The sequence below is a fragment of the Giraffa tippelskirchi genome, chromosome 8 (assembly GCF_054371585.1).
Source record: "Giraffa tippelskirchi isolate mGirTip1 chromosome 8, T2T-mGirTip1v1.2.pri, whole genome shotgun sequence".
Taxonomy (NCBI): Eukaryota; Metazoa; Chordata; class Mammalia; order Artiodactyla; family Giraffidae; genus Giraffa; species Giraffa tippelskirchi.
In genome coordinates, this window is record NC_137282.1 from 84348794 (window position 1) to 84363718 (window position 14925).

General features: G+C 34.7%; 1 protein-coding gene across 4 annotated transcripts in view; it reads right to left on the reverse strand.

The window, feature by feature from the left end:
* The window catches only part of FYB1 (FYN binding protein 1), a 172610-nt gene that overhangs the window by 27174 nt on the left and 130511 nt on the right, over positions 1–14925 (reverse strand). For 2 of the 4 annotated variants that reach the window (XM_081524337.1, XM_081524338.1), the window contains 9 exons: positions 14865–14911; positions 12805–12824; positions 12327–12361; positions 11211–11331; positions 8438–8597; positions 7689–7833; positions 2854–2876; positions 1721–1787; positions 571–708 (listed from right to left, as the gene is read on the reverse strand). In XM_081524337.1, coding sequence (XP_081380463.1) covers positions 571–708; positions 1721–1787; positions 2854–2876; positions 7689–7833; positions 8438–8597; positions 11211–11331; positions 12327–12361; positions 12805–12824; positions 14865–14911 — 756 coding nt within the window. The remainder of the gene's footprint in view (positions 1–570; positions 709–1720; positions 1788–2853; positions 2877–7688; positions 7834–8437; positions 8598–11210; positions 11332–12326; positions 12362–12804; positions 12825–14864; positions 14912–14925) is intronic. The other 2 variants (XM_081524339.1, XM_081524340.1) reach the window with 1 other exon arrangement.

Below are 14925 nucleotides of genomic sequence, written 5' to 3' on the forward strand. Positions count from 1 at the left end.
GATAAAATGTATGCTTTAGTCTTATTTATACAAACTGAAAATACTTAGAATAATTTTAGTATAGGACAAACATGTAATTCAAGTGGAATTAATATATCATTATTGTGAAAGTTACAAAGACTTTAGATACTGTACTTAGAGAAAAGAAATTCCAAATTTTGTGGTTTTTTTTCTATAAATTAACTTTTAAAAGAGAATGTATATTTTGAATAGTTAGTATAAAATATTATATAATAAAATGTAGTGTTGGAATTGTGACCTTTTAGATGTGATTTACAACTTAAAAAAAGGTCCTACTAAATGGAGGGTAAGTGTATGCATGTATGTATGTGCGTTTGTGCATGTTTGAATGGAAAACAAATTACATTTTTGATGCATATGATGATTTTATGTAAATGCACAAGTTTAAAAGTGACACAATAAATGAGACTAGAATGACTAATGGAAAAACACATTAAAATTTCTTAAGACTGTCAGAATTTGGTTATTGGTTATAAAATATTAGTAGCATTTGGTTAAATTATTAGTGTAGTTATTGTGCACTGGATTTGGTGGTTGGTTGACTCTTACGATGAACCTTCATCATTGTCTGACTCAGAGTCTTTAGGTTTCTCTTGTATGCTTTTCTTTTTGTCATCTTTTCCCTTTAACATCTTCAAAATCCCCCAGGACCAGGTGTTACTCTTCTCTTCAACCTGTAGCGTGGAGCTTTGGAGCATGCAGGCATTGATCAGATATTTTATAATTATACTATGTTGATCATTCAGGCTGTAAGCTACTTATTGTATTCAACAAGATGAAGCTATTAAGTTTATAAGTCATGGTCTTTGAATACTGCTGTGACTAGGTAAATAGTAGGCAAGTTATTTTCTCCTATTTGGTAGTTTTCTTAAACCTTGTTTCTTAAACCAGTGATCTGAGTCAAAAGATTTAAACGTCAATTTAGCTTTGCTGTGATTAAAAGTAAGTTGTTATTAGATTAAAATTTTAAAATATGTATTTAAATTTTAAAATGCAACACTTCAAAAGTTTAAACATCTAAAAGATTAAGTTTTCAATATTGCCACACACAGCCACAGATAAACTTATGATCTCAATTTATTTGGATTGCTTACAACTATGATGATTATACAAGGGCTTCCCTGGTGGCTCAGATGGTAAAGAATCCACCTGCGATGCAGGAGACCTGGGTTCAATTCCTGGGTTGGGAAGATCCCCTGGAGGAGGGCATGGCAACCCGCTCCAGTATTCTTGCCTGGAGAATCCCCATGGACAGAGAAGCCTGGCAGGCTACTGTCCATGGGATCGCAAAGAGTTGGACACGACTGAGTGACCAAACACAGCACAGCACATGACTATTATACAAAGGCTGGCCATGCAGCTATAAACTTTCCAGAGATTGCCACAAAAATGAAGTATTGATTGATAAATAAATGATTGGGAAAAGTTTGAATACTTGTAACCCTTACCCCTTTTCCATTTCACTCCTTTTGACATAGTTGTGAAGGTTCCAAGTGGTATATTCCAAACAATATACCACTTCATTTGAAGTGTGGTATAATTACAATTCCTCATTTACCATTGCTGTTAATTAAACATTTTTGGTTATGTAACAGGGAATGCTACTTTCTGCTTTTTATTCTAACTAGAAATCAAAACTAGTGACAATTTTAGTAAATATAATACTTTGCAAAGAGGCAATTAAGTTGATTATTCTTACCCATCAGCAGCATCTTCCTCTTCTATCCCATCATAAATATCATCATCTGGGGGAGGTGGGAACATCCCTTCATGTGAATTAGGGGGGGAAAAAAATCTGTTAATTTTGTAATTTGGTCACAAATGCTCACTCAAAATTTGATAATAAATGTCTTATGCAGAAATAAGATGCAGAAAGCATCTTATTTTCATATCAATTATTTAAATTAAAATAGTTTTACTTTCCTACTCTTACACAGAGGTGAATTGATTTTTTTAACATTATTTTATAAAGAATTCTTAGAAGTGAACTGTAAAAATATGAGGGATGGTATAGAGTACTGTGCACTGGAGGTGACAGAAGTGGGGCAAATAACTGAGAAAAAGTAAAATTAAACAGAGGATGGAGTTAAAATTTATTGTGGAAAAAGAAGGGAAAAGTTGATAAGAAACAATTAATACTAAGGAGACATTCAGAAAAAAGCATTTATCAAGATGTAAGTAAAGGAAAGCAAATGAAGAGTGACTCTGTAAACATTGATGGGAGCTGGGACAAAGAAAAGAATGGAAGGTGACTTTTTCATTTCTTTATTTCATTTCATCAAAGTAATATTTTAAAAGTTAAACCCTTGCTTGATTTGTTATCCTGTGCTTGCTATTTGACAAACATTTATTTAACAAATGTTTACTGACGACCTTCTTTGTAAAAATATGTACAATAAAGTCGAAATCAGATTCGTAAGATGAGAATTTCAGCACTGCCAGGTATTAGCAACCCTTATTTTGTTGATGGGATAATGAGAAGTCTTTAGGAGTCATAGCTATGGTGACTATGTAAGGTATCATCCAAATAGGGACACTTCTGAAAGTGAAGGGGGATACTACTAGAAACTGTGCTCAGACAACTGGCACAAATCAAGACTGCCCTGAGCACACTGGAAGTGGAGTCACCCTATGACCCATAACGTGGAAGAAAGAAGTGACTTGCTTAGGGTCACGCAGTGGCCAGGACTGGACTCCATGTCATTGATTCCCAGTCCATTGTTCTTCTACCACATTAAGATCCTCCTCATTATTTGCAAACAAGAGCATTTTGTCATTAATATACACAAGAACGTCGAAGACTTGAGAAACTGATAAAAGTGTATAGCTTACCTCCACTTCCACTCTGACTGTGGCTAGAAGAAAAAGAGTAGACATTAATTGATATATTAATTATTTAGCTATCAGGAAAGGAAGTACATATTGAGCAGTTAAATGAGAAAAAAAATAACATTCCAGTCAACAGTTATCAGGATGTTATTTACAATTGTCAAGATATAAAAACAACCTAAATGTCCACCAACAGATGAGCAGATAAAGAAGACGTAGTGTATATACACGATGGAATGTTATTCAGCCATAAAAGAAGAATGAGATTTTGTTATCTGCAACAATACCAGTGGACCTGCGGGGTATTATATTTAGTGTAATAAGTCAGAGAGACAAATACTGTATGTTGTCACTTTTATGTGGAATCTAAAAAATAAAACGAATGAATATTACAAAACAAAAAGAGACACAGATATGGAGAACAAACTACTGGTTATTAGTGTTGGGGTAGGGGTGGGGGTTTAAGGAGTACAAACTACTATGTATAAAATAAATAAGCTATAAGGATATATTGTACAGTATAGAGAATATAGTCAATATTTTATAATAACTTTAAATGGAGTATAACTTATAAAAACATAGAATCACTTGTATACCTGAAACTAATATAATATTGTAAATCAGCTACTTTTTAATTAGAAAAAAGTTATTAGATGTTATATGTGAAAAGGAAGAACAATTGTTCCTTATTGTAATAGATGAGTAGTAACAAAGCAAAAAACAAAACAAAACTAAAAAGAATCAAGTGAGATTCACTACTGCATAAAGTTTTCTAAACAATGATATTATTTGTTTCTAGCATTTTACCATAAGGCAATTTTCAGATTATATAGTATTACATCACTCCATAGATGGACTTATTAAAAAAAGAGTATTATTCTAGAACCGTTATTGCATTAAATTCAATTTTCTCTAAATATCTTATAATTACAGCATTTAACTCTTAGTCCAATAGCATTACATTTTTTACAAAGGGAATACTTAAAAAAAATTTGAAATCCTATTCTTGGGGCCTTTGTAGAATGTCATTCCTAATTCTCTAAATCTATATTTCTGCATTTTAAATTTCTTTCTATAACATTTTATACCTCTCCTCTTTTATAATTGTTTTCTTGCCCATTTCCCCACTAAAGTGTGAATTATGTGAAAGCAAAGGAAATCATCTGGCTCATTTTGCAGAAAAAAAATTAAGGCTCTGAGAAATGAAGTGATATGACCATGTCCACTTTTGATTAATTGAAAAAATGAAATAAGAATCTCAGTGTCCTGCTTTCCTGTATGGACGATGTCATTTTGACTACATCTCGCTGTGCCCTCTGTGTCATCATTTTTGTCTTTTAGATAATCTTCCAAGAACAGATATCTGATATTACAATCATACAGTATATTTATACATCATATGCGATCCTTAACCTTAAAGTCAGAATAACTTTAAAGTCTACTGCTAATCTAGAAATAAAAAGTACTTTCACTAATGAAACTTCAGAGAAAAACATGCTATAAATGTCTTAATATACAAATAGAAGTGATTTTTGATGAAGCTTAAGTATATTTGCTACTTGTTTACAAACTATTTTCACACTCACTGTCTTCAACACTTTCCTCTGAGCATGAAGCAAGCATTTAGAATTATGAGAAAAACTGCAAATTTGGGTTGGCTGCCACTTCTGGCGAATACAACATATTCCACCTTGGAGATTTCATACCCAATTTCCAAAGAACTGGGTGATCACAATCAGGAACAAAGCCATTATATATTATTTGATTTCTAGAGCAGTTCTTCATTTTCTTTTTGGAATGTAAACCATTGATCTGGTGAGCTAGAGGGAAGGAAAGGAGAGTGTGAGAAAAGATCAGGAAAGAGAAAGAGAAAAGGATAAATGGCAGGAAAAAGGTTGGGAAACACACCTAGAAGAAAAGTTTTTTATATGACAAAGGAGTGGTATTTGCACTTGTAATTTTCTTTTGTTCAATTTTTCACTTTTATTACAAAAAACTGCTTTATTGAGAAGAAATGGAGAAGAACAGTTGCCAGAACCTGTGCTTTTTAAGCTCCTCTCTGCTCTCAGAGTGTGAGGTATACAGTTGGTTCTCCTAACCCTGGAGAAGTTGGGAAAGAGCTGGTCAACGACCTCCTGATAGGAGCCAAGAGGTATACGGGGGAGGGAGAGGAGAGGATGGTGCTTTCTCTTATTCTTGCCAGGACAAGCTGCCAGCTATACTCAGCATCTTTCCTTGTTCTACTAAGGACAAAGCATGTTCTGTTATAAGATCTCTGCCAGCAGCAGCTGTAGTTTCAAAAAAAAAAAAACTTGTGTAGAAGTAATGTCTCTTCTTCCATTTTGTTATTAAACATGCATAAAGAAGGAATAGATGCTAGTAAATATTGTGGTGCTATACTTGTTTAAAATATTAATCAGTAAAGCTATGCACTTCCTATAACCCCATTTTATTAAACAGAAGATTCCTTTTCTGCTACATGTTTACTAACTGGAGATGTCTTGTAGAGTTGTGGTATGTGTGGTGGTGGTTTAGTCACTAAATTGCGTCCGACTCTTTGCAACCCCTGGACTGTATGTAACCTGCCAGGCTCTTCTGTTCATGGGACTCCCCAGGCAAGAATACTGGAGTGGGTTGCCATTTCCTTCTCTGGGGGATCTTCTCGACCCAGGGATCAAATCTGGGTCGCCTGCTTTGGCAGGTGGATTCTTTACCGCTGAACCATCTGGGAAGCCCTGTGGTATATACAGACTAGTTAAAATGGAAAAGGTAATAGCATTAGTTTTGGGAAACAGTCACCTATTATGAAAATTATGCTTCATTTTAAGGATATCATCCCTTTTTTTGTGAATTTATTTATTTTTTGAGTATTTCATCAGTGTAAATATATATATATATATCTCACTGCTGCTGCTGCTGCTAAGTTGCTTCAGTCGTGTCTGACTCTATGCGACCCCATAGACGGCAGCCCACCAGGCTCTGCCGTCCCTAGGATTCTCCAGGCAAGAATACTGGAGTGGGTTGCCATTTCCTTCTCCAGCGCATGAAAGGGAAAAGTGAAAGTGAAGTCGCTCAGTCGTGTCTGACTCTTAGCGACCCCATGGACTGTAGCCTACCAGGCTCCTCCGTCCATGGGATTTTCCAGGCAAGAGTACTGGAGTGGGGTGCCATTGCCTTCTCTGATACATCTCACTGGAGTTCCTTAATTCCAAAATAAGAGAAATTGTGTGTGTGTTTTTTTTAAAGATAAAAGACAAACATAAGGCATAGTGAAATTATTCAGTCGTGTCCAACTCTTTGCAATCCCATGGACTATAGCCTGCTGGACTCCTCCATCCATGGGATTTTCCAGGCAAGAATACTGGAGTGGGTTGCCGTTTCCTTCTCCAGGGGATCTCAGGCAAACTCTGCCATCTGAGCCACCAGGGAAGCCCAACATAAGGTATATATGTTGATAATATACATGGTAAGACATACTCATGTCCAGAAAATTCTGTAACTCAGAATATGGCCATTTGGAACTCTGACATCAAATTTGACATTTGCTAACTTCAAAGTAGGTCAAAGTGTTTCTTATTACTAAGGTCAATTTACAATCTGTAAACTCCAGTGCATACGTGGCATGTTTTGATATATATTGCATAATTTATGATCATAATATGTTAAGACATCGTTGCTATCAGTCATTTTGGAATGATGAACTGCCAGAAAGCAATATAAGTTTAACTGATGCCATAAGCTCAAGACCATAAAAGGGAAATTTAATTCTTTATATGTTTCATAACTATTAGTATTCATAAATATTAATATATTTCTATTTTGATCTTTTTACATTTTTAGAATGCTCAAAAATAAAAACATTTTTTACTTTGAAATTTGAGTTATAAAGAATGCAGACACATTTTTTTCTCAAATGAAGATCTTGCATAGATCATGTGGGGAGGTTTCCCTGTTTCACAAAGTGGGCATAGAAAAATGAGGATTCTTCACTGGGTTGGAGATTTTCCTTCTCCTTTTCCTTCAATTTAAAGGGATTATGGCTCTACCAGGAAAGGGAGATACTGGAGGAAAGAAGGAATGAAAGGAGAACAGAAAAGGAAGAAAAAGAAAGAAGAAGGAAGATCAGAGCTAGGAGAAAGAGACAGAAGAGGAGGCACTATAAAGGGAGCTGGAGACTGAGAAGGAAGAGAAGGAAAGTGCGAGAGAGGTTTACCCTCCCCTTTGGCTCCTCTAGAAAGGATGTCTTGATCTGTCCCTCTGCCCCAGAAAGATGGTCCTGTAATTTTTCTGGGGAAGGTCACAAAATCCAATGGAAAGTTGAACCCTTAGTTGATTGCTAGAGAATCATTGTGGATTGAGCTTTTACATTTTTACTCTTAAAGAGCAAAGTTGTCATAAAAAAGCATTTCTATTTGTTATATTTTCAAATAACAATGGCAAATATATTTAGACTCAGATTTCAGAGAAAAATATTTTATATTTTTAGAGCTAACTTTTATATCTCATGCTTTATATTTTACGAAGTCATGTGTATTCTAGGCATATCCTTAAAGTCAAATCAGAATGAATATTGCAAAACAGTATTTTGGATTGATAACACATCTGCCAATGGCCCATTACATTTCAAGTAGTATTTAACACAAATAGCCAAAGAGTAAAATGAAAGACTAAAGTGTTTCAAATGAGTTTTCATCCATATTGAAGTGATTGCAAACGGTAATTTATTTTAGTGATAGAAAGTAGTAGGAAATTAGGAAAGTAAAATTCTAGCATCTTAAAACCCACAATCTCTGACAAAGAGATAGTTGATTTGCTTTCCAATTTGTTTTTACACATACCTGCTAGCATTTTCCTGCTCTGCAACGTCATCATACACTTCCTGGTCATTTTCAAAAGGTCTTGATGAAAGAGCACCGAGACAGCCTTTTTTCCGTTTCAACGAGTCATAGTCAATCTCTACAGCTGTTGTTTTAATATAGCCATCTACCAAAAGGGGAGCAATTTATGTTCAGATAACTGTAGTTTAAATATCACAGAGTTGTGAATAAAATATCGATTGTACACTTTCTATTTAAATTTTCCCTTTATTTCTTTGCTTGCAATTCTGACTTAAAGGCTTGTTGACACATGCTTCACTGTGCTTTGTCAAAGTCTTATGATGTTGTGCTTTGGGGTAAGTCTAGAGTCTGTTTTCAAGGTTCTAAAGTGATTCAGAAGAAACATTTTTGCTCTTTAACATCAGTGAAGAACCTAATACTCTTTGCTCCTCCTTGGGATATTATATTTACATTTTTAATATTTTTACATATTATATATGTAAAATAATATATGTTAAATATATATTATATATGTACACATTATATTTACAATTTTTCCCATATTATATTTACATTTTTCCCTGTGTAATGTAAAAATATTACACAGATGAGGTGAAGATAGAGCTATGCTTGTCATTTAAAATCTTCCTATTTTTGTCTACTCTGTAACACACTCCTAACTTAATGCTTATGAGTAGCTTCGGAAGAATTTTCACATTAAGATTGCTCAAATGAAAACACTTTGAAGTCTTAGAAAAATATGCACTCACATGACCCCCTGGCTGTTCTGCCCAGCCATTTTCCTTCAGGGTTGTCTGTGATGCGAATTATTTCAATATTCTCTCCTTGCTTGAAGCTCAGTTCATTCTTTCCTCCTTTGACATCACAGCAAGCTTTTGCTTGATGGATAACTTGAATAGGGCCTGTTAGCTGCAAAGCAGAAAAAAGAAAAAAATCACAACCAGCTTCTTACTATTCAGGAAATCCTTAAGGAATGCAGTTTTGAAAGACTAGGTCCACTACTTGCTAACCTGCTTATTACCAACGTTTACAGGTTTGAACTAGAGTTGAGGGTGAATGTTATTTCTGGTGAGGGTTCTTACAGGAGGGGCTAGGGGAAAATTGCAGAGGTCAGACAGAACCAGCAAAGAATAGGTAAGCATGTGTTCAAGGGCCAGGAGAGAATGGCAGTGATCTGTTGACCTCAGGAACTCTGTGGAAGATTTGAAGAGGAAGTGACTGAAAATCAAACACCACTTATGTATGTGACATGCTGAGTGCTATGTGTTTTTATGGTGTATGCTGGTGTTCTGTTTACTAGACAGAGGTTATTTCCTTCTCTGCTTTGTGCAATTATTTTGATGGTTCTCTGCAGGCTTAAAATAGCAAGAGAGAGAAGGGTTAGTAGTGGTGGTAGATTGTACTTGTGAGAAAAACATTTTCTTTTTTTTGACTTCATGGTACTTGCTATCTATAAACTTGGAGTAGACATTACCTGCTATAAACAAGATAACAGTTTAGAAATAGCTTTGTGAATAAAAAAAAATAGCAAACCAATATTATGTGATGTTTTTATAATTAATATCCTCAATAGTACAGTGGTTTCTTGACAGCAGAGGAATAATCTAGTTTAGAGCTCATGAATCCTAAAGTCCTAATTTCCTAATCTTTTGTCTTTTCAACAGAATTTCTCGAATCTTTTGATATGCAAATATGCACCATGATTTTTGAAGATGGTCTACTTTATTTATTGAACTTGTGATGTGATGAATTGTGAAATGCCATCATTAATTATACACTACCAAGAAAGGAAACTAGCTTGATTTAAACTTTGATGTGCCAACAATGTTACAATGCATCTTAATTTCAGAATTTTAAAATGTGAACTATTTTGTCATAGAATTAATGAAATGTGGAACTGTGTAACAGTTCTCACATTTGTTTATCTAATTTGAACATCTATTAACAATTTTGTGGAAGGAATATAGCGTGTGAAGTCCTAGTTTTGACAAATGTTTGAGTTCATGTTTGGTGGTGTGATTTCATATCTTATCTTTTTCTTACTAACAAATATTATTTGAATGAATGAGTGAAACCATCCAAAATGGGATTCTCAAAAAAAAAAAAAAACCCACAAGGAAAAGCTACACATAATTCCTTCAAAACTATAAACAATCTCTTCATAAAAAGTATGTTATAAAGATTTTCATTTAAGAAATTAATTTTCCATGTTTTCCACTTGAAAACTATGAACATTGATAGCCATACATTCTGTATGAGTAAAATATTTTAATATTCATATTGCAATCTTACTTTTGCTTATATATAGTAAGCAAAATTGAATGAGAACCTATAATAGACACCATGTATTATTTTATTTAATCCCATAACAAACTTTCAGGAGAAATATTGTCTACTCACTTTAAAAATAAGAATCTGAGGTTCAGAGAAGTTTAGCAATATGCCCACGATTATATAACTCACACATGCCGCTGGAATTTGAATCCACATATGTCCAACTGACTCTTAAGTTTTACATTTTCCCTGTGCCCCTCTGTTGCATCTGTTTCACTATAATCAATATACTGGGAAATTACATATAAGCCAGATTTTTGTAATTCAAACCATATATTAAATATTCTAGGGGAATTAAATATTTAAAGGAAACTTGATAGGAATCCTTTTCAAAGTGAAGAATAGTTTTGTGACTAGATAATCACTCTAAATATAGCTGACATACCAGACCCATACCAGATGGGCCATGTCATCAAAGCCTAGCCAAGAGAGTATAGCCTCCAAGTATAGTGGTAGTGGTGGTAGTAATAGGAGTCATGCAATTAGAATGAAAGATCAGAGAAGACACAGGTCAATGAGGAAGAAGGAGAAACAGAGGTAGGAGAAGTCAGCATGTACATAGGCTTAAAGTAAAGGCACAGGTGTGAGTCAGGTCTAGGCAGCATCAGTCAGGGTGGCTCACGGAGTTTTATTGAGACAGGTCTGCTTAATCCAGAGATACTTCTGTCCCATGCACCGTGATAATACATGCCACAGGGATATGTGTGTGTGTAGTCCTGAGCCCATATTATGACTAGGTTAATATGAAATGCTCAGTCGTGTTCGACTCTTCGTGACCCCTCAGACTGTAGCCCATCAGGCTCCTCTGTCCATGGAATTTTCCAGGTACAATGAAACGCATAACAAGGAGAGTCAGAATGGATTTGAGTAACTGAGTATTCATTCACCCAACTGACATAAAATTTCCTGAGTTCCCACCAGATTTTGTTTAGATTTTATCAAAATTATAAGCCACCATATTTTATTTATGGATTTATTTATTGGATTTTATTGTATTGCATTTTTAGTGCAGGCATAAGGGAGTGTAGTAGACAAAAACATTACTGTTATGAAGGAAGTTATTCTTTAGGAAACAATGATTAAGTAGTTGTCCAACCATGTAAGGTTTCAAAAAATGGTGCCCCTTTTGTGTGAAAGTTATAAAAAGAGAGGTTATTCTTTTTTACCCATCAGCAAGCAAGCTCTTACTTTAAATTTCTTCTTTATTTCTTGTTCTTTCTTTTCTCTCTCTTTCTGTTCTTTTTTCTCCAGCTCTAATCTCTTCTTTTCCTCCTTCTCCCTTTTCTTCTCTTTTTCTTTGGATGTGTCTCTGTGGATAAAAATTTGGTTGTTTCAGCAGCTGCAGGCATTTATGTGTTAGGGCTCACTATTCAGAGAGGTTCCTACCCAAAATAGAAGATAATATCTGGTGTAGAGGTGAAGGTACAAAGCTAAGTCTTGTCAAAATTCCTGGGTGTGTGAGACTGTTCCTAAAACCTGCAGGAGGCATTCAAATGAGGATGCCTTCCAAAGGCCCCGCTACCTTTACAACCCCTGAGGGCAAGAGGAAGGCATTGTTATAAAGGTTATTGCGGCCCGTCAGCCTGAATACAGTTACCCCCCCACCCCCCACCGCCCCCACTCTCTCTCCTAAGAGTGCACTCACTGGTACAAGTGCAGATACACATACTCACTTGTACTCATAGGTACAAATCTTTGTTTAGAAACTTGACTCAGAATTAGCTGAATTCTGGGTAGGGAAGATTAACATATTTGAATCAACAAAAGATAAAATGAGAGAACATACTCATTTTTATTTTCACTCATTTGCCAAGAAATTTCTTAATCCTAGGCTACCCAGAAACCCATTTGGGAACTCTTTTTAACATCTTTCTTCTTAAGTAGGTTAAAACTTTGGCATCTGGTGCTGTGCTAAATTGTCTCTTATAGCAGAAGTTTGAGGTAAAGTACTGCCTAGGTGAGGACATTGTAATATATACACAAATTCATTTGCCCAACCACACACTGAAAGCAAGAAATGGAGATTCCTGGCCCTGTAATTTCCTGCCTGTGGGCTGACTAGTGGGTCGCAGGACTCTGACCTCTCACACAATGGCATTTTAACGGAGTCCTTTGTAAAATCCTTAGACAAGAAAGGAATCCTTAGTCCTTTGTATTGAAATAAAGGTTATCATTATATGCCTGTCATTTGAACAGTTGAACTTTCCCCTTCCTAGTATTGAATATCCATTCATTCTCCCTCATACAAATTATTATATTCATCTCAGAAGAAAAATATCATGGTAAAAAAAATGTAACTCATACATGTCTTCATATGTTTCTCCTTCACTCTCTTGTTCCTGTCAGGAAAAACATTAATAATGATTAATTGCAATTATTCAATAAGGGAACAAATATATACTACATTGCTCAAACACTCAGTAAAACATACATAAATTTGCGTGTACATTTGGCATGGCTAATTTTTTTTTTTTTCCTTTTTGGAGACAGACTGGGAAAGGAAGCACAGAAAGATTTCATTTTATATCTTGCTATGTAATTCAGATTTGTAGCCAGACTTAAGTTTCTGTTTAGCATAACAAAATTACTGAGTCAGTGAAATGACTGGTGTTTAATGTCTCAAGCATTTCAGAAGAAATAAGACTGCAAATGGAAACATATTGCCATATTCTTAAGAGTTTTCATTTGTTGGTTTATGTGAGTAGAAAATAAATCACAGCAATTGTTACATATTCTAGTTACAGCAATATAATATGAGAAGAATAAAAAAAGAGAAACTAACCTCATCCATATTTCCAGTACCTGAGGTGTTTAAAAAAAAAAATAGTAATTAAGAAGTGCTTTAATAGAGGATTGTTAGATGTAACATAATACTCAAAACAGTTCATAATGTTAACAGAATTTATACTTTACCAAAGGTTTAGAAGTACAGAATAGAATATGTGGTTTAGATCTTTACTACGGCTTTTATAAACCTTATAACTTATTATAAAATCATTTCATTAGCTTTCATAAAATAATGCAAAAGTGGAAAAAACTGAAGACACTCTTTAGTCTCTTTATGAATGGATGCTGAAAGCATCCACATTTGGTTTTGTGGGCTTGTGTGGAACACAGAAAATCACAAGTTCACACTTTTTGACTTATTTGTTCATAAGGATTTGCTTTCATGTATCAAACAAATCAAGTTAATTAGATTTTTAAAAAGATATTTTACTGCTGAAGTGTTTAATAATATCAACAAATTGTCAGGTATTAAGACATCATCTAAAACAATAACAATAAAAACCATGTGGAACTGATACATGAATGAATAGACCAGTAGAATAGAACAGAGAGCTCAGAGACAGATAAAATTTACATACACACAAATAGGAACACACATTTGTTGTTTAGTTTCTAAGTCTTGTCTGACTCTTTCGCAACCCCCGGGACTGTAGCCCATCAGGCTCTTCTGTCTGTGAGATTTCCTAGGCAAGAATACTGGAGTGGGTTGCCATTTCCTTCTCCAGGGGATCTTCCTGACCCAGAGGTCAAACTCAGAAACATTATGTACACACAAACACACCTATGTATGAAAAGACACAAACACACCAATAGAGTTAATATAGTAAATGTGGTATTATAAATTAATGAGAAAAGGGTGAATTTCAGAGTATGATAATGGGAAAACTGACTTTGTACACACGAAAAAAAATCTAGGTTTCTCCTAATTCCTTAAAAGTGGACTGCAAACAATCAAAGACCTAACTATAAAGGATAAAGTTCACAGAAGAAAATATAAGATAATATTTTTATTTCCTAGGGATAGGAATTTTTAAATAAAACTTTAAAAGTACAAATTACAAAGTAAGTATTAATAAATTTGACTATATCAGAACATATTTATGTTCAATGAAGGACAGTTGGGACTAAGTTAATAGACAATGGACAGAATGAGAGAAGATATTTGCAACCCCTACAACTGACATGGTATTAATATCTGGAATACAAAGGAACTCCTGCAAGTCATCCAGAAAAGGATACCCACCCCAAGAAAAAATGGTCAAGGAATTGGAGTTGGCAACTTACAGAAGAGAAAACCACAAAGGCTAATAAACAAATCAAGGTTTTGAACTCAACAGTAAGCTGAGATATGAAAATGAAACAAGACTTCATTTTATACACAGAAGACTGGAAACAACTGGAAAGCTGGCTATGCACTGGTGAAAGGCAAGCATCTTGGAATCTTCATGCCCTGTGATGGGACTACACACAGAAGCAGCTCTTCTGGGAAGTACTCCAGTACTACTCAGTCAAAATGAATATGCCATGGCTTATAAGCAGCCACTCTACTCCTTGATACACATCTTAAAGGAAGGCTCCCAGAGGTTCACATGGGGATATGGACAAGAAGGTGCATTGAACTATTAATATTATTTTTGGTAATAGTGAGTTGGAGGTGAAATATGGAGAGCTGTGCAGTAGTTAACAGAAATAAATTAAATATACATATATTCATGGATGAGCCTCACAAAACACATTAGTCTGAGTGTAAAAAAGACCAGAATGAGCTATAATATACTGTTTATGTAAACTGAAATATATACATATGCACATACAACAATATACAAAGAATGTGTACAAAATACATATACACACTAAGTGCATTAAAATATTTTACTCTGGTAAGAGAAGAAAGGAAAGAGAGTGGGTCGTGAAGAGAAAAGGGAATAAATAAATAAAACGAGAGGACTTGCATGGACTAATGATGATAACGACTCATTAATGACCCTATGAGAATAATTAACTCTAACTTTCATATCTGAGGGAACAAAAAATAAAACATCATTTGCCTCTTACCATCAGAGTGCGTGACACTATCTTGATTTTCTTCATTTACAGGGCCTCTGGAAACAAGAGA